This window comes from Solea senegalensis, unplaced genomic scaffold (genome assembly GCF_019176455.1).
Source record: "Solea senegalensis isolate Sse05_10M unplaced genomic scaffold, IFAPA_SoseM_1 scf7180000012718, whole genome shotgun sequence".
In the NCBI taxonomy this organism is placed as follows: Eukaryota; Metazoa; Chordata; class Actinopteri; order Pleuronectiformes; family Soleidae; genus Solea; species Solea senegalensis.
The window spans coordinates 40,001-62,646 of record NW_025320677.1 but is presented as its reverse complement, the minus strand read 5'-3'; the positions used below and the strand labels follow the sequence as shown (position 1 = coordinate 62,646).

Here is a 22,646-nt window from a genome sequence, read left to right as displayed (position 1 = left end):
CACGTGAAGGCGACCAATGTTTTAATGTCAAATGCAAACAAATCCTAATGATCATGAAAGCAATAAACTTTATAAACTCTTAAGTGTAAAAAGCAAACAGTGTTCAGATGAAAGTATCAAAGCGCTGTTATTTAACTTTAGAACTCGTGTTACTGTGAACCGTTTGAACAAAGATCAATAAACATGTTCATCTCCAAATTCAGAGCGGGTCAAAGGTCATGTAGCTGCTGGGGATTTAAGAGTTTTAGTGAAGAGTTAAAGGGACAGTTCAGGTTCTAAGTGTAGTTGTATGAAGTAATGACACTGACGGGCCTGAGAGCAGGAAGCTGCGTTAAAAGAAAACATGGATTTCCAGTGTGAACAAGAGGAAAAAAAAACAAACATATTTTAGCTTCATAACAAGCAAAATAAACTCGCTGTCCTGATATTAAAAACATCGCTTTGTTAAGTTTGTGTCTCGATGTAAAAACTGAACTAACTATTTGACATGTAGGTTACAGAAAGCAAATACTCCATCGTGAACCGTTCACCGCAGAGGTCAGAGGTCACAGAGTCTGAACCCGGAGCAACACACGGTAAAAAGCACACATTCTGTTTAACACTGTGTGAATCATTTCATCATCAGGATCATTTTAGACAAATATGAGAATATGAGAGGTTTAGTGTTTGCTTTGGTTTTTCAGTTTCAAATCTTTTATGAAGGGAAATAAAACTTTTGGTGGCCGGTTCTGTCTGCGGTCCATCAGGGACATGACTGTCTTCACTGTTTCTATATGACAGGAAACATTTATGAACACGTTAAAAAAGTCCAGAACCTTTATGACTTGTCTAGCAGAGTGAGAGTGTGTGTGTGTGCGTGTGTGTGTGTGTGTGTGTGTGTGGGGTTGATGGCAGGGCTCTCAGGCTGTCTTCTGACACACATGGACAAAGTAACAGGGAGCCTGAGTCTGCCCGGGGACATAAGTCTTGAAGTCTCCGTAGACGCTGTGCTTGATTTTGCCGCTGAAGGCCTCGGTCAGCATGCTGCTGAAGCTCTCCACACGGTGAGGGTAGTACGACAGACGGAAGTTACTGAGCAACAACGACACAATCCACATGTTATCAGTCACACACACACAGTAACTCCTTTATATCTCAGTGAGGACACCTCAGAGACACATCACTAACCCTGTACACTTACCTGATTCTGACCCTAAAACCAGCTTTATGCAGATACATTAGTGACACATGCTGTCTCACTGTCAGTGTGATGACAGAAAACATCAATCCTGTAGTTTATGGATATTTCTTGTTGTTTGAATTATTGTACTTTACTTTTTAATTTACTTAACGGATTAAAAATGTAACATAGGAAATAAAATGACCGAGTTGTTAGTTTTTTTGCGTGCAGCTGATTGTTGGTCCACAGATAAACAGTATGTTGAATTAATAGTTCCAAACATTGTGATTTAGTCTAATCTTTCCTGCTTTTAAAGTTTTCTTGGCAACAGTTAGGGCCACGAGTAACAATAATGCGGTTTATGCTTTTCTAATTCCATATAATATTGTGCTGGCTTCATTCCACCTTTTACAAGATCAAAAATAATAATAATAATATATATATATACATATATATATTATTATAATAATATAAGAATATCAAATGTAATAATTTTTTAATAATTGCATATAAAAGCAGCTAAATGATTTCTCTTTCTCTCAGGTACTTATTTCACTTATTGATTCGTCTTTTTCAGAAAAAGCTTACACTGTACTCTGTTTTTGTTGTTGTTTCAAACACAACACAACATTTAGCAGCTGTTTGTAAAGTATGACACTAATTAACACAATAAAATACAGCAGTGACGTGACCTACCTGACTTCAGGAAGGTCGTGAGGATTAGACTGAGGCACCTGGATGGTGTAGTCCAGCGTGATCATGTGAGGCTTACTGTTGACCCACAGCACTGAGGTGGTGATATCCTGAGTGAGATCACTCTGCAATAACACACAACACAATCACCACAACTACACACACAGCTGGACTCTGTAGTTGTCGTCGTCAGTCAACACACTTCCCTTCACTAGACAAATCAAATCATGTGGGTTGTTTTCCCAGAGGATTAACCGTCGAAGCTTGTCCTTACTGTGATGGAGAGACGTCACTGAACATCATCAAATATCAAATAATGGGTTTGTTTTTGTAAACCTTGACAAATGCAGGTTTAGCATTAGCATTACACAACACTGTTACACAGAGCTTGGTTAGATGAAAGGAAGTGTGTGTGTGTGTGTGTGTGTGAAACTACACTCACAGTATATCAGTGTTCCAGCAGCAGAAAACTCAACACATGTTCTGTAATCTACTCAATCTGAATACTTGGATTACTTCCATGTTGTATTGTGTAGATCCGTTCAGTGGAAGCGTTAGACCATCCTGAACGTTCACTCGTTCATTTATTGTTCACTGCTTCATCCTCCACATGAGGGTTGTGGGGGATAAGTTGCTGCTGAACAAACCACATGTAACATGTTGTTGCAAAGACAAGTTAGTCGCGTGTGTGTGTGTGTGTGTGTGTGTGTGCGTGTGTGTGCGTGTGCTGCCAGTGGATTGAAAGAATGGATCATGTGACGTATTTTCAGTCCGGTCGCTGTGGTGAATCTTCTTCTGCTGTATTCAGTAATCAAGACGCTCGTGATGAGCAAGTAACTGCCTGACTGACTGTGGTTGTTACTCAAGTACCTTGTAGTACATGTTTTTGCCCTGTGGGGCCTTTCCAGTCTCCAAGATGTAGTCGTAGTTACGATGGTCAATGATGAGGATCCCACCTGGTTTAACCATGCTGGCAATGTTGTGAAGGGCCAGCTTTTGGTCACTCTGGTCCCCTGAGAGCCACAGAACATCAGTAACATCGGTAACAGTAGAACCACTACCTAACTCTTTTTGTAACAGCAAAAATGCAGAAAAACAAACAAAAATGCAGAGAAAAAAAGAACAAAAATGCAGGCGGATGTTGTTTAAAAACAAAAAACAAACTTGCAGGCTTGCACAAGCTGCATTATATTATTTGTTTCTTCAGAAAAAACTGAGTAAAGAAGCGAGACAAATGCCCAACATTATAATCAGGTTCAGGCTGGACTTGTTTGCACTGTTACGGATCTGAGAGGCGGAGCCACTCATAATTCAGCTGAACTCACACTCACAGCCACTCTGAGTTCACGTTAATCTCTTTAATCCATTGTTAAATCAACAAGTATTCAGTATCATGATTACAAGAACTCGTTCCTGCCTGGAGACATCACATTATACAATAATCTGCACTTTAATCCCAACTGCTGTTATACAGTCATGACTGAGTTTTTACTGGTATTCACTTTATAATTTAGAGTTTATACCATCATATGTTTATATATAGATGTACTTCTATGTTGTATTCTGTTCTTTTATTCTTTACCATGTTACTGGGATGTAAACGTGTTCTCTAAAGTGAAAGTGGCTCATTTGTTGACATGCTGCACTTTAAGTCAGAAACACTTTGACTCAGTATTGTGTCATTGTGTCCTGTATATTTGTAATTCAATTCTACGTAGAATTCTCTAATCTGTTGATTAGTAATCGAGTAAACCTTTACCTTTAAAGTCTGGTAAATGGGCAAATGAGTTGCCGAGGCAGATAACGGCATCAAAGCCAGTCGCTGGCTTCTGGATATCTTCTTGCAGCGTGAGCCAGTTGGCCTCTTCAATAACTGTGGAGGAGAAACACGACGTGTGAGGGAAACATGGCTCCACTGTGTTCAAATGATTGACAGATGAAAGAGCTCATACCCCACTGATCAAACGCTGGCTCTTTTCTTCTGTCCCACCTTGATTTCAGTGCATACTTGAGCATTTTGTCGCTGGCGTCGACGCTCACCATGTTAAAGCCCTCCTCGACCAGCATGATGGAGTCCACTCTGAACACACAGACATCTCTGTTACCTCAACAGCTAATAACAGTGAGATGTTTATCAATGTAGCCTTTAATGATTATATGGATGCATGTTTTCATAACTCTCTGAATAAGGAAGTTATTTCTACAAAAATACATTTCCTCTCCTTGATTTACCACGTGAAAGCATTTTGATGGAATCTTAAAGTTTAAAAAACAGAACTGAATAATTCACCGTCTTCACACACACACACACACACACACACACACACACAGACACACACACAGGGAGTGGACATGAATTCACTTCAGAATCTGCTGACTCTGCTTTAGTTGCTCGACTTGAAATACTTGAACTTGGACAAATGAATTCAAATTGAAATGTTGGCTTTCTGTTCCTCTGTGAACACAGCGTCAGGGTTACACCACTCATCCAGGGTGATGATGTAATTTATAATAATTTAATGAAAACTGATTTTTAATATTTACAGGTGAGATGATCAGAGGTGATCAGAGGTGATCAGAGATGATCAGAGGTGATCAGAGGTGATCAGAGATGATCAGAGATGATCAGAGATGATCAGATGAGAGGTGATGATGAGAGGTGATCAGAGGTGATGAGAGGTGATGAGAGGTGATGAGATGATCAGAGATGATCAGAGATGAGAGGTGATGAGAGGTGATGAGGTGAGTGATGAGAGGTGATGAGAGGTGATGAGGTGATCAGAGATGAGGTGATCAGAGATGATCAGAGATGATCAGAGGTGATCAGAGGTGATCAGAGATGATCAGAGGTGATGAGAGGTGATCAGAGGTGATCAGAGGTGATCAGAGGTGAACTGCAGATCACAGTGTGCAGACTGGGGTCTGGCAGAGCTCGGCATCACAGTCAAAAATAGCGATGCCATTTGTAGCCTCATTCCACTACGATCCTGTTTACATCTCTGAAACTCTACACGACTTCTATGAATGAGTCAAAGTCAGTGCAGTGACTGCAGCTGAAGTTTGTGATATACATTTTAGGTTCAGGTTCAGATACACTACTTATCCATTTCATTATTCCATTAGTCAGTTATTAATGGATTAATAAATGAATTCATGTTTTCAGATTTTTCAGCTTCTTAAATGTTAATATTGTCTGATTTTCTGCAGCTCTATCATTAGTATTTCCTCTCCTGTGTTGTGTGAGTTCCATGACTTCCTTACTTCTTCTTCTTCACGTGTCCATTGCTGTGTTTAACATGTAATATCATCCATATGTTATGTTTGTCGTCTGTGAGTTGCGTTGCCTCGTATGAAATGTGCTACACAAAGACAGTTTGAAGTGACTTGGGTCACGTGTTGTTGATCATGCATGGACACACTGCTGCTGAGCATGGAGACATATGGAGCTGTATGATGTGAACGTCTGTGGTGACAGACAATTATTTACAGCCAAGAGGTCAAGACTTTAGTTGAAACCCTAAAAATGATAACACTGGATCATCTGTTCAATCCTTGCTAGATAAGCCAAATCACTGAGGTTAACCGGAGTAGGTGTGTGTGTGTGTGTGTGTGTGTGTGTGGGGGTTGAGGGGCAGTGGCCTTGTTGCTGCCCCAGATACCTCCCTATCAGTGGAAGTAAACAGACTGCAGCAGGGATCCAGTCAAAACTGACTACAACAAGCCAGAACCAGCTCTACAGACACTAAACTCTGCACCTGCTCTTTACAACCACGGCAGTGCACTTATTATTGAAATGTTGCTCACATATGAACATGTGATGACTGGTTGCTGCACACAGGAAGTGCTGCACACAGGAAGTGCTACAGTGGCTCCTTGTTGTTCTTTGGTGCAGCACGTTCACCACAGTCAAACTTACATATTGACATAATGAAATGTGTGTTTGCAGAAGCAAAGTTTGATTTGAACACACACTGAACGACTGAAGGTTCTCATGTGTTCACCATGAGTTACATTAACTATTGGTTGGTAACCTAATGGAACCCTTTTCACAGCAGATAATATTCATACTATACTACATTATATTTACACATGAGCACCTGCTCGTGAATAATGGTGACTCGGTAATAACCTACATATGAATGGAGTCGCACACAGAATCCATCCCCGAAGTACAGAGTGCTTCCTTCAGACCTCGACGGTAAAACCACTTTCACCCACGTGTGTTCACGTTCGCCGGCGCACGTCGCTCTGCGTTAAATCGGTGGTAAAGTGAACGGGGTTTGGTAAGAGCGCTGTGAACCGTGGCAGTGTGAGAAGTGCTGAGTCATCCTCGCATTACCCTGTTCCGCAGGCGACGTCCAGCACCGTCCGCACGCCGCGCTCCTTCAGCAGAGACACCACCCAGCTCTTGTACTCCTCCGTCCGGCTCTTCGTGTCACCGATGTACAGCTGCCACACTTTGGCCGCTTTACCGTCGGCATACTGGTCAGGGAGACCCTCCGCGGCCACTCCGAGAGAGCGGGTCCTGAACACGCTGTCGACCGACATGTTAGTGCTGCTGGCGCCGGGTTCAGACGGAGCAGTCACGGATCACAGTCGCTCAACTACCCGCTCGCGTGTGACTTGTTTTTATTTATACGAGGCGGAGAAACTTTGACCCAATGACACGAGGACCCAACTGACGCCTCCTTTGTGATTGGACGAGACGAGGGCGACGGCCCCGTGTTCCTCTGTGGGCACCGGAAACACCGGAATCCCACGCGCGCTATGCAGTCTGCCAGGGGCGTTGCTTAATGGCAGCCAATTGCTTGGGGCTCTGAGCTGAAAAAGGCCCCTCAGGACAGACGTTCACCCCCCCATTGGTATTTTTTTTACCACTAACACAAATGCCATTTCTTTATTTATGTATTCATTTATTATCAATTCCTTCATAAGTGATGTACTAAAAGGGGCGGGGCGTCTGTGGGGACCTGTGCAGGAGGGCAAAGCGGTGGACAACGAATAAATGAAACAGGGATGTTTATAACTTATGTAAAACAGTGACATTAAGCTTTTTAAATTGACCTCACACTCCCAAAGAAACCTGACATAGAGTGTTGGCTGCTGATGTTTCCAGAAAACCTGTATTAATGCATACACCCGCACGTATACATAACTTTAGTGATTTAATGTCTATGTCTGATGATGACTGAATATCATAAATCTCTTACACATTACTTCTTTACGTTGTATTCCCAACGACAGGCTCATGTTATCTTTTATAAATCCTTTTATATATGTAACTGATTCTGAAGGATTTATATTTCCTTTTTTCATTTCTCATTAAAATATGAAATGATGAGAATAACTTGGAATTTGATAGATTTCCCCACCCACATAAAAGGACACACACTGGACTTAGTCTGCTGCTCTGGTCTCACCCCCTCCAAGCCCACTGCTGATGCTCTCCCTGTAACGGACCACTTCCTCCTCACTTTTAACGCCGTACTCCGCCTTTCTTCTCTCAAATCCCCCCATCTCATTTCATTTCGTAATATCAAGGACATTAGCATCGACACTCTCTGCTCCAATATTGACAGTTTTTTATAACACCTGCCTCATCAACACTCTCACCTCTCTCGCCCCCCTGAAAACCCGGTTTGTGTCCTTTTCTGCATCTGCCCCCTGGTTTACCCCCGAGCTTAGGTCTATGAAATCCAAAAACCGACAGCTTGAGTGACTACACAAAAGAACCGGTCTCACCATCCACAGGGACATGTACACCACACCATATCACACAATATAAGGACCTAATCTCACAAACCAAAACCAGTTTCTACTCCGGCCTCATCCTCTCCAGTGAAGGAAACTCAAAAACCCTCTTCTCTGTTATGAGCCACCCAATTCTCTACCCCTCCACCTGTATTCCACAGAAAGCTGCAACTCCATAATGCACCTACATCACAATTCGCCACCTCTCTCCCCATCTGAACCTTCTCCCCCTTGTCATCTCTTCTCCAGTTTTCTTCTTCCCACTACCTCCGAAATCTCCGACCTCATACACAAATCAAAGCCCACCACATGTCAGCTCGATCCCCTCCCCACAACCCTAGTCAAATCCTGCTCCCCCTCATATCTGATATTATCCACTCCTCACTTTCATCCGGAATAGTCCCTTCACTTTTCAAAACTGCCGCTGTCACCCCCATATTAAAGAAACCCGGTTCAGACCCAAACAATTACGATAACCTCCGCCCCATTTCTAACTTACCTTTCATTTCCAAAATCCTTGAAAAAACTGTTGCCACCCAACTTCACTCTCACCTATCCCTCCATTCACTCTACGAGCCTTTATTATTATTATTATTATTATTATTATTATTATTACTATTAATAACACTCATACAGCAAGTTCTAATGAATGTTTTAATGAAATACAACTTTCACATCACTGTACATATAAACATAAAGCACACTTCAGGAAATCAACAAATCACAATTCCCTCCCATGAAGTGAACTCCTCCTGTTGTGATTGGCTGATAGTTGACTGAGTAACTTGTGTTTACGGGGACAGGTGAGGTGAAGGTGGACGTCAGACACAGCCGGCGCAGGCCGGGTTTGGTTTGAACCACCCGGTCTTATCAATACTTAACTCACACACACACTACACACACACTCACACACTCACACACACACACACACGCACACGAAGCTCACAGTGAGATTATGTCACACATTAACACATCACTGTGGTGACATCTAGTGGCTTTAATATAAAACTACAAGCTGGACACAGGACACAGGCTCTGACGTGGGACTGTCCTACTGTTTAATCCTTTCTTTGTTTCATTTAAATCTTTCACAGTGATAAATCTATTATATTACAAAAGTGATCGTTGCCAATTTAGTGGCAAGTTTTACCTTGAAATCAGAGAGAGTTACAGTATTAGCAGCAAGGCTGAGTGTGTCACATACACAACCAAACTGGTTTGTAAAAAGACATATGAACAGATGCACAGATTAATATCTGTCAGTGAGTATTAGAGGGTCAGAGGGTGTGAGACACCATCATTACACCATGAACAACAGAAGGACCTGAGAAATGTTAGAAATGTGGAGGTGAATGATTCCACTGTTGGAAAAACAAATGAAACATTACAAGACCAGAGCGTTGATAAGACTGCTTCAATTTAATGACAAAACAAAACACGTTATATGAGAGAATAAAACAGCCTTTAGTATTTCACATTATGACCTCATGTACAATATAGTTACATATGCACACGTACAAATATTCACCAAAGTCAGATTTGGTAAGAACACAGTATACACACACACACACACACACACTGTGTCGTCCCGTGGGATCAGTGGAATCTGGACAAACCTGTTTGGAACACCCTCATGTTGGCAGTTGGGATTTCAGATCCAGATCCACAAACATGTCCAGACTTCAGTGTGTGACAGAAGCAGCTTTGACTCCATGATTGTGTCTGTGTCACTTCTTTAGTAATTATGTTTTCATTACTGCTGCAACTCGGGATTATTGTCTCAACGTCTTCTTTTCTGGATGAATGAATAGTTGTTTGATCTGTACGATGTCAGAATGTTTATTAATATTATTCATTAATGAATGAATAATTGCTGAATTGCAGCAGTTTCATGAAGGAGTCCCAGTGTTAACACTGATCATTGACGAGAGCAGGAACACTCGAGTGCTGACAGGAGTTCTGCTCTCGGCGTTTCTGACGCCTGACCACAAACATCCTGACCACACATATTAACAGCACCACAGCCACAACAGCACAGATCCATAACCAGAGGAAACGGCCAGCAGGTGCAGACGAGGCCTTCATGGTGTGATTATTAGGTTTAACAAATCCTACAGTGACTGGTGTAGTGATTGGAAAACGCTCGCTGACGGCTTTGATGCATTTGTACTTGTTTTTGAGGACAAAACCTTCGCTGCAGGAACACTGGTAACTCCCAAACGTGTTCTTACAGCCGTGGTCACACGCGTTCATCTCACATTCGTCGATGTCCTCGCAGAATTCCTCGTTCAAAATGAAGCCGCCAGGACAGGAGCACATCTCCTTATCGTATCTGTCGCATATTTTGGGGCATCTGTGTTTGCCACAGTGCATCTTGCAGCGCCTGGGGTCTCCGCTGTCTGGGATATATCCAGGGAAACAAGAGCATTTGTAACCTCCCGTCACGTCTGTGCATTCATGCTCACAGGGGCCCGTTAAACAGCCTTTGGAGCTTCGGAAAACTTGTGGATCAGATACTTCTTGTGCCAGACAAGCATCGTAGTGCTCTGTTCTGCACAGATATCCATCAGTTGTGTCCGAGCACAGTCTCTCTGTCCACTTCTGGTCCTCTGAAAGTGACACGCAGCTGGGAGAGCAGACTTTAACGCTGTGTTTCCAGGTCACAGAGGAAGGAATGAAGCTCCCGTTTGTGCTACCAGAGAGCCACTCATAGCCTCGCAGAGGGGATGAAAGGTCGCTACAGGTGCCAGCTGGTAAACGCAGTCCAATCCAGAAGTTTCCTGACAGTTGTTGCCTCAAATTGTCCAGGAGACTCACATGTGTCTGAGGATGAAGTGGAAGTAGTTCCCCGCTCCTGTCACTGCATGCTTTCTCAGCTGTTTTAAAATCCACTCTGTCCTGGTTCACAGTTACACACTCTCTGTCAGCACAAACAGGCCGACACAGGCCTGTTTGCTTCATGCCACAACTCACCTTAAACGCAAGCAAGACACTAACTGACATCAGAATACCGCCCCTCATTGTCAGACTCATAATGCTGCTGAACACAGGAGTCACACTATATATACAGTGGAGTCCCAGTATTCCTACTCCGGATGCAACACCCCTCAGAGCTAAAGACAGGAAGGAAACCAGATAGACTGTGTGTGTGTGTGTGTGTGTGTGTGTAAAACAAATACAGGATATAAACTTTAATCTTTCTTATCATTTTTAATCTCATAACTTGTTTAATATGTTTTTGTCAGTATTTCATTATTAAATCTCAGTCACACAAATAAAACGTGTTAAGTGGAAGTTAGAAAATAACGTGATGATTATGTAAGAAAAACATTTCTTTATTCATCGCCACAACATTAGGATTTGCTGCTCATAATAACACGTGAGTAAGGTTGTGGGTTTGATTCCCTGCTCTGCTAGTCTATATGCCAATGTGTCCTTGGGCAAGACACCGACCCCCACGTGTGAATGTGTAAACTACAATTTCCAAGGTCATTATTACAGGCGAGTATTAGGGCCACATGTAAAGAAATAAAAATAAAACAGCAGGAATTCTGAGATTAAAGTCTGAATTCTGAGATTAAAGTCTGAATTTAAGGGTCAGAATTTTAACCTTAATCTGACTTTTTTCTCAGAGTTATGACTTTAATCTGACTAATCTGAGAATTCCTGCTGTTTTATTTTTGTCTTTCTTTCAAATATTATTTTTATATGTTGCTCTTATACTCTTCGGCACATCGTTGGGTTGTATGTGGTATTTTTTTCTTTCAGAGTGTGTTAGAAAAGCTCCCTCTCTGTCAGTAGAGGCTCTCTGGGGCCCTCTAGTGGTTATGATGTAAAACTACAACATGGACGCAGACACAGTTATTCTGTCTGTTACTGGGCAGATTTTCTTTTCTCACTTTTTTGACCCCAGATAAAGTTTTTAAACTGATTTTCGAACGTTGGTACTTACAAGCTTTCCCTGGTGGTAAATCACAGATTATAATAATCAATAATCAATGAACTAAATAATAATAATAGAGTCACCTTATCTCTCACTCCATCTTATTCTAATGTCACTACACCAGTGTGTGAAGTATATGTGAGGAAGAGGATGACGAGAGAGTAAATGATCTTATTGGGAATAACATCTACCTCCTGTGGTTCCCACTTTAATAACTTTGACTTAAACGACTTCAGAGGGATGATCATGTTTGACATGTTTGAGGAGAGGAGACACCACAGGAAGAAAGTCCACCAGGACAGACGCACACTTTATTTAACAGGCAGTTAAAACATGCTCGAGCAAATAAAGTGACATGGCACTGATAAACACAGAGAGCGTCACACTGCAGTTTGTTTGACACTACATTAGATGGCGCTCTAAGAGCAAGAGTGATGACAAGAGTGGAGCATTCATGTGAATAAATGAAGTCAGTACAATATGTGACATGAATCATGTATTTAATACAAAGAGATTAGGAAAGTTAGACCAATTTTATTCATGTGAAAATGACTCGTCAGCAAACATGTGGTTAAATAGAATTGACATATATTGATCTTTACTCATTCAAAATATCAACATATGTTTTTAGTTCATTCAAATGAGAACATTTATTTCACCATTATCTAACTTTAGACGAGACTTCTGATGCTGAACATCACAAAACCTGACCACACACATCAACATGACCACAGGCACAGCAACAAAAACCCATAACCAGAGAAAATGCCCAGCAGGTGCAGACGTCTTCTTCAGAGTCTTTCTGTTGGAACTCTGGTTGTCTGATTGAATGCATCTGTGATGGTCTTTGAGGACAAATCCGTCTCTACAGGAACACTCGTAACCTCCGAACGTGTTTTTACAGTTCTGATCACAAACCCAAGCACCCTCACACTCATCGATGTCCTCACAGAAGAAGTCATCGTAGTCTGTGCCTGTGTTAACCATTATGTATCCATCAGGACAGAGGCATGCGTACGCATCATGCTCGTCGCATATTTTGGGGCATCTGTGTTTGCCACAGTGCATCTTGCAGCGCCTGGGGTCTCCGCTGTCTGGGATATATCCAGGGAAACAAGAGCATTTGTAACCTCCCGTCACGTCTGTGCATTCATGCTCACAGGGGCCCGTTAAACAGCCTTTGGAGCTTCGGAAAACTTGTGGATCAGATACTTCTTGTGCCAGACAAGCATCGTAGTGCTCTGTTCTGCACAGATATCCATCAGTTGTGTCCGAGCACAGTCTCTCTGTCCACTTCTGGTCCTCTGAAAGTGACACGCAGCTGGGAGAGCAGACTTTAACGCTGTGTTTCCAGGTCACAGAGGAAGGAATGAAGCTCCCGTTTGTGCTACCAGAGAGCCACTCATAGCCTCGCAGAGGGGATGAAAGGTCGCTACAGGTGCCAGCTGGTAAACGCAGTCCAATCCAGAAGTTTCCTGACAGTTGTTGCCTCAAATTGTCCAGGAGACTCACATGTGTCTGAGGATGAAGTGGAAGTAGTTCCCCGCTCCTGTCACTGCATGCTTTCTCAGCTGTTTTAAAATCCACTCTGTCCTGGTTCACAGTTACACACTCTCTGTCAGCACAAACAGGCCGACACAGGCCTGTTTGCTTCATGCCACAACTCACCTTAAACGCAAGCAAGACACTAACTGACATCAGAATACCGCCCCTCATTGTCAGACTCATAATGCTGCTGAACACAGGAGTCACACTATATATGGGCCATTCTACCGAATTCGTGCAAAGTCCAGAGTTGGAAACACATTTTCAAAAGTTGTTTTTTTCCAAAAACCTTGTCCATACATATATTGTACCATATTTCTATGGTACATATCTAGTAAAGGCGCAGTCAAATTTCATATATTAATGTCTGCCTGTTCTTGAAATGTTTTTCAACTCCTGAAATTTGTCACTACCGTAACACAGCAACACACTGCAATAAAAACCATTATATTAATCTGTTAATATTGTGTGTCCATACACCCTCTAAAGAATAATTTTAGTAATTTATTATGAAGGGTTTTACAACTAAATCACTTAAAATTATTTTTTAAACAATATTTCAAAGTTTATTTTCTAAGACTCATCAAAATTGAAATGCAATCTTTTTTGTAAAATGAATTACACTGATCATAGAGATCTCAGAGTTCATTAGTTATTACATTGAATGTATATTTAACCAATAGTTATCATAAAATGTTATTTAATTACTCAATTCTTATTTTATTTTACAAAACATTCAGTGTTACGGTAGTGACCACACTGTTACGGTAGTGACTGCACTGTTTTGCTCATGACCACAGTATTTTGTTTGCAAGGTTGTATTATATCCCCTCAACATTATTGCTTAATATTAACTCATAACCTGCCTTTTAATGTGAATTTTACAAACACAAATGTTATGTCTCTGATAGGTGAACTTTAGATGTGGGTTGTCTGCAGTCGTGTTGAGAGCTGCCTGTCGGAGCTGCCTAGTGTTTCTCTGAGCATAGAAACAAGATTGTATTTTCTGAGCAACCTGCTTGTCAATGCACTTCTTAATCCATGTTTCTCTTTATAATTGGCAGACTTGTATTTTTTTCTGCAAATTGTGCATGAGTGTGTTATGGAAAAGAAGGGTCTTTCTGATATGCACAGGAACTCTGTGCTTCCATACTTCCTTCTGAGTTTTTGTTCTTGCAGAACATTTTGACTTCTCTGGCCTCACGCACAATCTATGGCACCGTTTTCTATATTTTTCTTTCTTCCATTCAAGTTTATTTTTCTGTGGTCACGCATTCCAACGTCTCTTATTAGTCTCACTAGAAGTGCGTGGAGTAACAGTCTCACTAGAAGTGCGTGGAAGGTGAGGCGGCATGGGAAAAGGCGTGGCAGAGGGTGTGGGAGGTGGCGTGGAAGTTGTGCACAATCTCTCCACCTCTCTTTGACTTTTCACCAATAGCCTGTGATGCTGCTGTCTTTTTCGCCATGATCTTCTGACCTTCCTTTGCTCCCTGTCAGATAAATCACTGATAGATTTGATCTTTCCTCCTTTCTTTCGTTCCTAGTTTCGTTCTCTTTCCTTCTTTCCTTATCATATCAAACATTATTTAGCACTCTGAGATTCTTAAAAATGAAATGTGCTTTACAAATCAAATATAATAACAATATTATTATTATTATTATTATTATTATTATTATTATTATTATCATGTTTAATGAGTATAATGTAATAATAATGATGAAAAATGTCCTTAAATATGTGGAACATTACACCATAATGATTATGTCACAACCGTAACGTTACAATTTGTTACGGTTGTGACTGTTACGGTTGTGACATTTTTAGCTAATTCCTAGCATAACTCAAACATGCTAACAAGTAAATGGCTAGGAACAGATGTTTGAGCAGTTGTACACACAACAAAACATAATATTTTGTTTTGAGCCCCCAAAAGTGTATTTACTTGGAGATAATATGTGTACGGTTGTGACAATTATTAATGTAACATGCTGATTTTCAGACTTTGGAGCCCATTTACTTAAAAATTATGAGAGGTAATATCTTACCATGCAGCCATGAGGGACAGGGATGCAGTGTCATTTCTTGGTCAGAAATTCTGGGGTGTGACTAAAACCAGGCTCCACCCATGTGGTAAAACAACTCGTGTTACGGTTGTGACATGAAAGTGTGGGACAGCATTTTTTAAAGCATGTTTTGTAATTTTAAAAAAAACTTCAAAATGAATCTAAATGTTTTACATTCTGTTTAAAAGAAACCAAACATATATTTTAAAATACACCATTGGAAAAAATGACAAAATTCTTTTAAGTATTATTTTCATGGATTGAAATTTAGGGCTTAGAGATTGGGACAACTACTTCCCAATAGAAAGTACCTAGGAAGGTAGCATAAATGATGATTTTGTATATATTTAGCTTAATTACTAAATAGTTACAGTCTTGTGTTTAACTAGATCATAACATAATCTTAGTAAATATTGAAGGTCTGAATTCTTAATTGTTTTGTTAAATAGTTTTTTTATTGTGGGACAGCAATTTGCACGAATTCGGTAGAATGGCCCATATACAGTGGAGTCCCAGTATTCCTACTCCGGATGCAACACCCCTCAGAGCTAAAGACAGGAAGGAAACCAGATAGACTGTGTGTGTGTGTGTGTGTGTGTGTGTAAAACAAATACAGGATATAAACTTTAATCTTTCTTATCATTTTTAATCTCATAACTTGTTTAATATGTTTTTGTCAGTATTTCATTATTAAATCTCAGTCACACAAATAAAACGTGTTAAGTGGAAGTTAGAAAATAACGTGATGATTATGTAAGAAAAACATTTCTTTATTCATCGCCACAACATTAGGATTTGCTGCTCATAATAACACGTGAGTAAGGTTGTGGGTTTGATTCCCTGCTCTGCTAGTCTATATGCCAATGTGTCCTTGGGCAAGACACCGACCCCCACGTGTGAATGTGTAAACTACAATTTCCAAGGTCATTATTACAGGCGAGTATTAGGGCCACATGTAAAGAAATAAAAATAAAACAGCAGGAATTCTGAGATTAAAGTCTGAATTCTGAGATTAAAGTCTGAATTTAAGGGTCAGAATTTTAACCTTAATCTGACTTTTTTCTCAGAGTTATGACTTTAATCTGACTAATCTGAGAATTCCTGCTGTTTTATTTTTGTCTTTCTTTCAAATATTATTTTTATATGTTGCTCTTATACCCTTCGGCACATCGTTGGGTTGTATGTGGTATTTTTTTCTTTCAGAGTGTGTTAGAAAAGCTCCCTCTCTGTCAGTAGAGACTCTCTGGGGCCCTCTAGTGGTTATGATGTAAAACTACAACATGGACGCAGACACAGTTATTCTGTCTGTTACTGGGCAGATTTTCTTTTCTCACTTTTTTGACCCCAGATAAAGTTTTTAAACTGATTTTCGAACGTTGGTACTTACAAGCTTTCCCTGGTGGTAAATCACAGATTATAATAATCAATAATCAATGAACTAAATAATAATAATAGAGTCACCTTATCTCTCACTCCATCTTATTCTAATGTCACTACACCAGTGTGTGAAGTATATGTGAGGAAGAGGATGACGAGAGAGTAAATGATCTTATTGGGAATAACATCTACCTCCTGTGGTTCCCACTTTAATAACTTTGACTTAAACGACTTCAGAGGGATGATCATGTTTGACATGTTTGAGGAGAGGAGACACCACAGGAAGAAAGTCCACCAGGACAGACGCACACTTTATTTAACAGGCAGTTAAAACATGCTCGAGCAAATAAAGTGACATGGCACTGATAAACACAGAGAGCGTCACACTGCAGTTTGTTTGACACTACATTAGATGGCGCTCTAAGAGCAAGAGTGATGACAAGAGTGGAGCATTCATGTGAATAAATGAAGTCAGTACAATATGTGACATGAATCATGTATTTAATACAAAGAGATTAGGAAAGTTAGACCAATTTTATTCATGTGAAAATGACTCGTCAGCAAACATGTGGTTAAATAGAATTGACATATATTGATCTTTACTCATTCAAAATATCAACATATGTTTTTAGTTCATTCAAATGAGAACATTTATTTCACCATTATCTAACTTTAGACGAGACTTCTGATGCTGAACATCACAAAACCTGACCACACACATCAACATGACCACAGGCACAGCAACAAAAACCCATAACCAGAGAAAATGCCCAGCAGGTGCAGACGTCTTCTTCAGAGTCTTTCTGTTGGAACTCTGGTTGTCTGATTGAATGCATCTGTGATGGTCTTTGAGGACAAATCCGTCTCTACAGGAACACTCGTAACCTCCGAACGTGTTTTTACAGTTCTGATCACAAACCCAAGCACCCTCACACTCATCGATGTCCTCACAGAAGAAGTCATCGTAGTCTGTGCCTGTGTTAACCATTATGTATCCATCAGGACAGAGGCATGCGTACGCATCATGCTCGTCGCATATTTTGGGGCATCTGTGTTTGCCACAGTGCATCTTGCAGCGCCTGGGGTCTCCGCTGTCTGGGATATATCCAGGGAAACAAGAGCATTTGTAACCTCCCGTCACGTCTGTGCATTCATGCTCACAGGGGCCCGTTAAACAGCCTTTGGAGCTTCGGAAAACTTGTGGATCAGATACTTCTTGTGCCAGACAAGCATCGTAGTGCTCTGTTCTGCACAGATATCCATCAGTTGTGTCCGAGCACAGTCTCTCTGTCCACTTCTGGTCCTCTGAAAGTGACACGCAGCTGGGAGAGCAGACTTTAACGCTGTGTTTCCAGGTCACAGAGGAAGGAATGAAGCTCCCGTTTGTGCTACCAGAGAGCCACTCATAGCCTCGCAGAGGGGATGAAAGGTCGCTACAGGTGCCAGCTGGTAAACGCAGTCCAATCCAGAAGTTTCCTGACAGTTGTTGCCTCAAATTGTCCAGGAGACTCACATGTGTCTGAGGATGAAGTGGAAGTAGTTCCCCGCTCCTGTCACTGCATGCTTTCTCAGCTGTTTTAAAATCCACTCTGTCCTGGTTCACAGTTACACACTCTCTGTCAGCACAAACAGGCCGACACAGGCCACGCCCACGCCTGACAGAGCATAAAAAAACAATGGACATCAGGATAATCCTCGTCATCTTCAGCTTCAAACAGGCCATGATGTCACAGATGTGTCGCTTTTCAACGTTTGCCCGAGTGGAGTCTGAATCCTGGGATCTGGGGTCTGGAGTCTGAATCCTGGAGTCTGGAGTCTGGAGTCTGGGGTCTGGGGTCTGGGGTCTGGGATCTGGGATCTGGAGTCTGGAGTCTGGGATCTGGGGTCTGGGGTCTGGGATCTGGGATCTGGAGTCTGGAGTTTGGGGTCTTGGGTCTGGGGTCTCTCAGACAACTCTTTATCCTCTCAGGAGCCACAGTCTGACTAAACGACGGTTTCCTCAGCTCGTGAGATTAAACGTTATCGTTTCTCTGCACACACTCAGTCTTATCATAGACCCACAACTGACACAGCAGCACACGCACACACGTGACCCGTGTGTTTTAACAGTTGATGTGTAATAATGTTGCTTAAATAAGGGATACGCAGCCTGTCAGTCACGCAGGTGTTCACTCTCGTAAAGACGACCTGAAACCTGAAAATACTGCTGTCAGTCAGGTGATCAGTCCTGCTTCTCCTGCATCCAAACAAACCAGTAGAACCATTCCATTTTTAAAATGCTCCCCTCAGGGACTGGTTCGGTGGTTCAGGCTGCTGTAAACATGTTGGCACAAGATGGCGGCCTCTATAAAGCAAGGGCCTTACCTAAGGAAATGGTTTATTCCCAGCGTAAGGAAACAATCATGTCATTATAGACGTATCCAAATATACATATGCAGTAGATTCAGTTTCTCCTAAATGTTTCTAACTGGACCTTTAACCCACGCAGGTTACAAAGATAGAAATAAGAGGTCATAGGTCATCAGTCAAGATAGACTCATATAGTTTCTCTAAACGTGGATCCAGACCTGAGGAAACCCAGCAGTAGCCGTCTGCAGTTTGGTTTTTCTTGGCTTCTTTTTTAGAACGACTGCATCGAAATATTCCAACAGCCAAAGTGACTGCGACCAACGCCAGCAGAGGAACGACTGAACCCAGCACACACAGCAGGACCTTACCCTCCATCGTCTTCACAAAACTTGGTGCCAGTGACGTGTTGCTCCCGTGACCGCTGTGTGTGACGTTCACCAGGTGAGGACGTGGTGAGTGAGTGTGAGGAGATGATGCGTCCTCTGATGCGTCCTCTGATGCGTCCTCTGATGCTTCGGTCATATCTGGAGAACACGTGCGCGCGTCACTCTCCAGGTTGAAACCCGGCGGGCACGAGCATGCGAAGCTGCCGTCGGTGTTGACGCATGTGAACTGGCAGCGCTCGCTGACGCACTCGTCGACGTCCGAACACGAGTGACCGTCCTGGGACAACGTGAAGCCCTCGCTGCACTGACAGGAGAAGGAGCCGATGCTGTTGAAGCAGCTGTGCTCACATGGTGATTGTGCACATTCGTCCACATCGCTGCATTCACCGTGGACCATTTTGTAACCGTCTTTACATGTACACGTGTAACTGCCGTGCGTGTTTACGCACACGTGATCCTCGCAGGCTTGTGTTTGACACTCGTCAATGTCAGAGCAGTTGTGCTGGTTTTTCTGTAGTTGGAACCCCTCTCGACATTCACAGGAATATCCCGTCTCCCCCATGACACACTGGTGCTCACAGCTGTCGGCACCACACAAGTCTCTGATTGTGCAGGAGAGTCCGTCCTCGTCCAGGTCGTAACCGTCTCTGCAAACGCACCAAACGCCGCCTCCGTCCTCGTGGCACTCATCTTCACATCCTCCGTTGTTGTTTGTGCAGTTTCGCTCTCCTGTTTTGCAGAATGGGCCAGGTTCTGTCCACAGATCCGTCCACATACACACAGAGTAGTGAGACTGTCTGTCACTGCAGAGAATATTAGCGTATGTTCCCAGAGGAAATGATTTCATCTTCTTTTTCTGGGGCTGTTTTGAGAAGGGCGGAGTGTAGGTTATTTTCCCTGGCCCCACGAGAGCCAGAGGTGAGCACATCCCCTTAGAATAAAACTTGCATGCGTAAAAAGCATTGATTTTGCAATTCCCATCCATCCATTTTAGTTGATTCTCTCCAAAAGTGTTGTAATTAACCCTCACACACCTTTCTGTGCAGGTGGAGACGGGTTCTTTTGCCCAGTTGGAGTAGTGGGAATCCTCCTCCCTGGTCACCCATGTAAACCCCCTGAGAGTCCTGTCACCTAACACGCAGCTCCCTTTGTTTCGTTTTAAACCAATCCAAAAGTTAACTTGCTTGTCCTGATGTTGTCCTTGAATCTGAGAGAGAAGTGAGCGCAGCACGTCCTCTTCTCCTCGGTCTCTGATCGTCATCAAATAACCTCCGTTGTCCTCACAGTTCTGATGAGCCTTGGTAAAGTTGACCTTGTCCATATGTAGAGTGAAGCAGGCGTTGGAGGTGCAGAGAGGCTCATATTCAGCTCTTGATAAACCTTCAACGCTGTTGATGAGCTGCAGCAGAACAATCCACAACATCATTGCTTTAGAGTTCAGCAGTTGTCCATTCATAGCCAAAAAAACAAGTGGTGTGGGTCCAGACGCTGCAGTCATGCTCCTGCGTCCTGTGTGGCTCATTAACGGAAAGGCGGAAATTGCGTAAAGCAGCAGTTCCCTGACTCTTTCTCTCTGCTCTGTTTTTAGGACAGAAAACAATGGCCAGCCCCGCAGTGTTTGGACTGGCTCGGCAGACCACAGGCATCTAAGCTGACTCCCTTAACTGTGGTGCCATACAATACAGGAACATGCAGAGGTCAGAGCCTCAGTGACACTGATTATAGTGTGTCAGGTACAGTGAACAGTTTAACCACCATGTCTAACATATACATACATTATTAAGATCATTGTGTTGTAGTGTTAAGAAGGAGGCATTCAGAAAACACATGAAATCTACTCCTGATTAAACACACGATCGCTCACCCCGCTGTTTTTCACTTAGTGTGGATGTGGGAGCTGCAGATCCACTGCTGCCTCACTTTGTTTGCACACATTTACAAAAAGTCACAACGGAGTCACAAAATAACACCATTCAAGTGAATGTTAGAGGCAAAAAAATCAAAGCTGGTTTGAAAGAAAACCACACAATCGCTTTGATTGATAAACAAATTCTTAAGACACTGTAGACTTTGATTAAGTCTGAAGCTGCGCATCTTTAATGCATCACTAACTCATACAGTCACACTTCACATAACCTGCACTATCCCTTTAACTGTGCCATTCACACACAACAGTGAGTGTTCATATGAATCCAAACAACACTTCCTGCCTTTGTTCAAACACAGGAAGTGCACTCATCACAATCACAGGAAAGAGAGAATGACACTCTCCACCCACACGGCGCTCAGACTATTCACTACGATCCACTAAATCATGATGAAACCTTTTATGACAAAGAGATTTTACACTCACACAATGTCAATTTATGACTGGATTCTTTTTGAAAAGGTTCACTTGCAGGTTTAGAATTTCACTCTCATCATTGTTTTACTAACTTCTCTAATGTGAGTTTTTCCTTCGAAGCGGTGAAGGAGCGTGATGTTGAGAAGTCTTTACACAATGGAGCTGTTCATCACCTGAGAGCCTGAATGTGTTGTGGTGAAGTCTGTCGTACACTCAACACTTCCTGTGTTTGTTTAAAGGCAGGGCGCGCACACACACGCGCGCACACGCAGACACACACGCAGACGCACACGCAGACGCACACACACAGTTGAAATATTTATTTATGCCCACATCAAAAAAGTACAAGGGTTTCTTGCATAAGGGAAACAAACACTGCCAGTGCAGTTGACATGAGGAGTTGTTCAGACACAAAGCGCCTGGGCGGCTGAACACAGTTACATACATGACGACCTACAGGTCAAATATGAGGCATCCTCCAATAACAGCGGATACTGAGCAGTACCTCGCTAACTGTTTAGCTCTTGTTTTAGAGAGGCCGGCCATCTGAAGGCCCCCACAACCAACTTGTGCACATGCCCCAGATGACCAAATCTAAAAGTTTACATTTGTAGTCGAGCTGAGAGATGGTCTGCTTCAGCTGCTGATATTTGAGCACTTTGGTTAGAAAGACCTCCTCGAGGCTGGAATCAAAGGTACAGCCGACCTCCAGAATGAGCACCTCTCTGTGCTTTTCATGAACAACAACATCATCAGGGGTGTTAGCCGTAACATTAGAAAACACTGAGGCAACATTACACAGGCTTTACGGTAGAGCGCTTCCACAGCACGATGGAAGACCTGAACACAGATGAGACATCTGCTCATATCAAATCCATTATTCTGTCATGCCTACATATGTAAACATGGCAACCATTTAGGATTTCAACTATTCGTTCACTACCACGGTGTATACAGTGTATACCTGTAGTCTCGCTTTTAAAGCAAATGTGACCATGTTCTCATCCAGGGCAACATTTTTGAACATAGTGTGTG

General features: G+C 42.3%; 5 protein-coding genes across 6 annotated transcripts in view; 1 reads left to right on the top strand and 4 right to left on the bottom strand.

Moving 5' to 3' along the window:
- Positions 1-4: 4 nt before the first annotated feature.
- On the bottom strand, positions 5-6,596 carry gnmt (glycine N-methyltransferase). Its single transcript, XM_044014986.1, has 6 exons — positions 6,192-6,596; positions 3,805-3,932; positions 3,612-3,725; positions 2,723-2,865; positions 1,856-1,977; positions 5-1,071 (listed from the first exon to the last, which is right to left on the bottom strand). Exons 1-6 carry the CDS (start codon positions 6,398-6,400, stop codon positions 900-902), a joined length of 888 nt encoding a protein of 295 aa, XP_043870921.1. The 5' UTR covers positions 6,401-6,596; the 3' UTR covers positions 5-899.
- A 2,407-nt stretch (positions 6,597-9,003) lies between these two features.
- Positions 9,004-13,283, bottom strand: LOC122759966 (fibrillin-2-like). The gene is made up of 2 exons (XM_044014994.1): positions 12,188-13,283; positions 9,004-10,689 (listed from the first exon to the last, which is right to left on the bottom strand). Exons 1-2 carry the CDS (start codon positions 13,272-13,274, stop codon positions 9,512-9,514), a joined length of 2,265 nt encoding a protein of 754 aa, XP_043870929.1. The 5' UTR covers positions 13,275-13,283; the 3' UTR covers positions 9,004-9,511.
- A 3,733-nt stretch (positions 13,284-17,016) lies between these two features.
- LOC122759965 (thrombomodulin-like) lies at positions 17,017-18,585 on the bottom strand. Its single transcript, XM_044014993.1, has 2 exons — positions 18,573-18,585; positions 17,017-18,446 (listed from the first exon to the last, which is right to left on the bottom strand). Exons 1-2 carry the CDS (start codon positions 18,583-18,585, stop codon positions 17,170-17,172), a joined length of 1,290 nt encoding a protein of 429 aa, XP_043870928.1. The 3' UTR covers positions 17,017-17,169.
- On the bottom strand, positions 18,425-20,856 carry LOC122759960 (complement component C1q receptor). The gene has a single exon (XM_044014983.1). The coding sequence runs from the start codon at positions 20,787-20,789 to the stop codon at positions 19,044-19,046; it is 1,746 nt and encodes a 581-aa protein (XP_043870918.1). The 5' UTR covers positions 20,790-20,856; the 3' UTR covers positions 18,425-19,043.
- Positions 20,857-20,880: 24 nt separating this feature from the next.
- Positions 20,881-22,646, top strand: part of LOC122759959 (calpain-1 catalytic subunit-like) — a 15,066-nt gene continuing 13,300 nt past the window's right edge. Inside the window, exon 1 of one of the 2 annotated variants that reach the window (XM_044014981.1) lies at positions 20,881-20,964. The gene's annotated coding sequence lies outside the window, so the exon portion shown is untranslated. Of the gene's footprint in view, positions 21,001-22,646 lie in introns of both variants that reach the window. The other variant, XM_044014979.1, reaches the window with a different exon arrangement.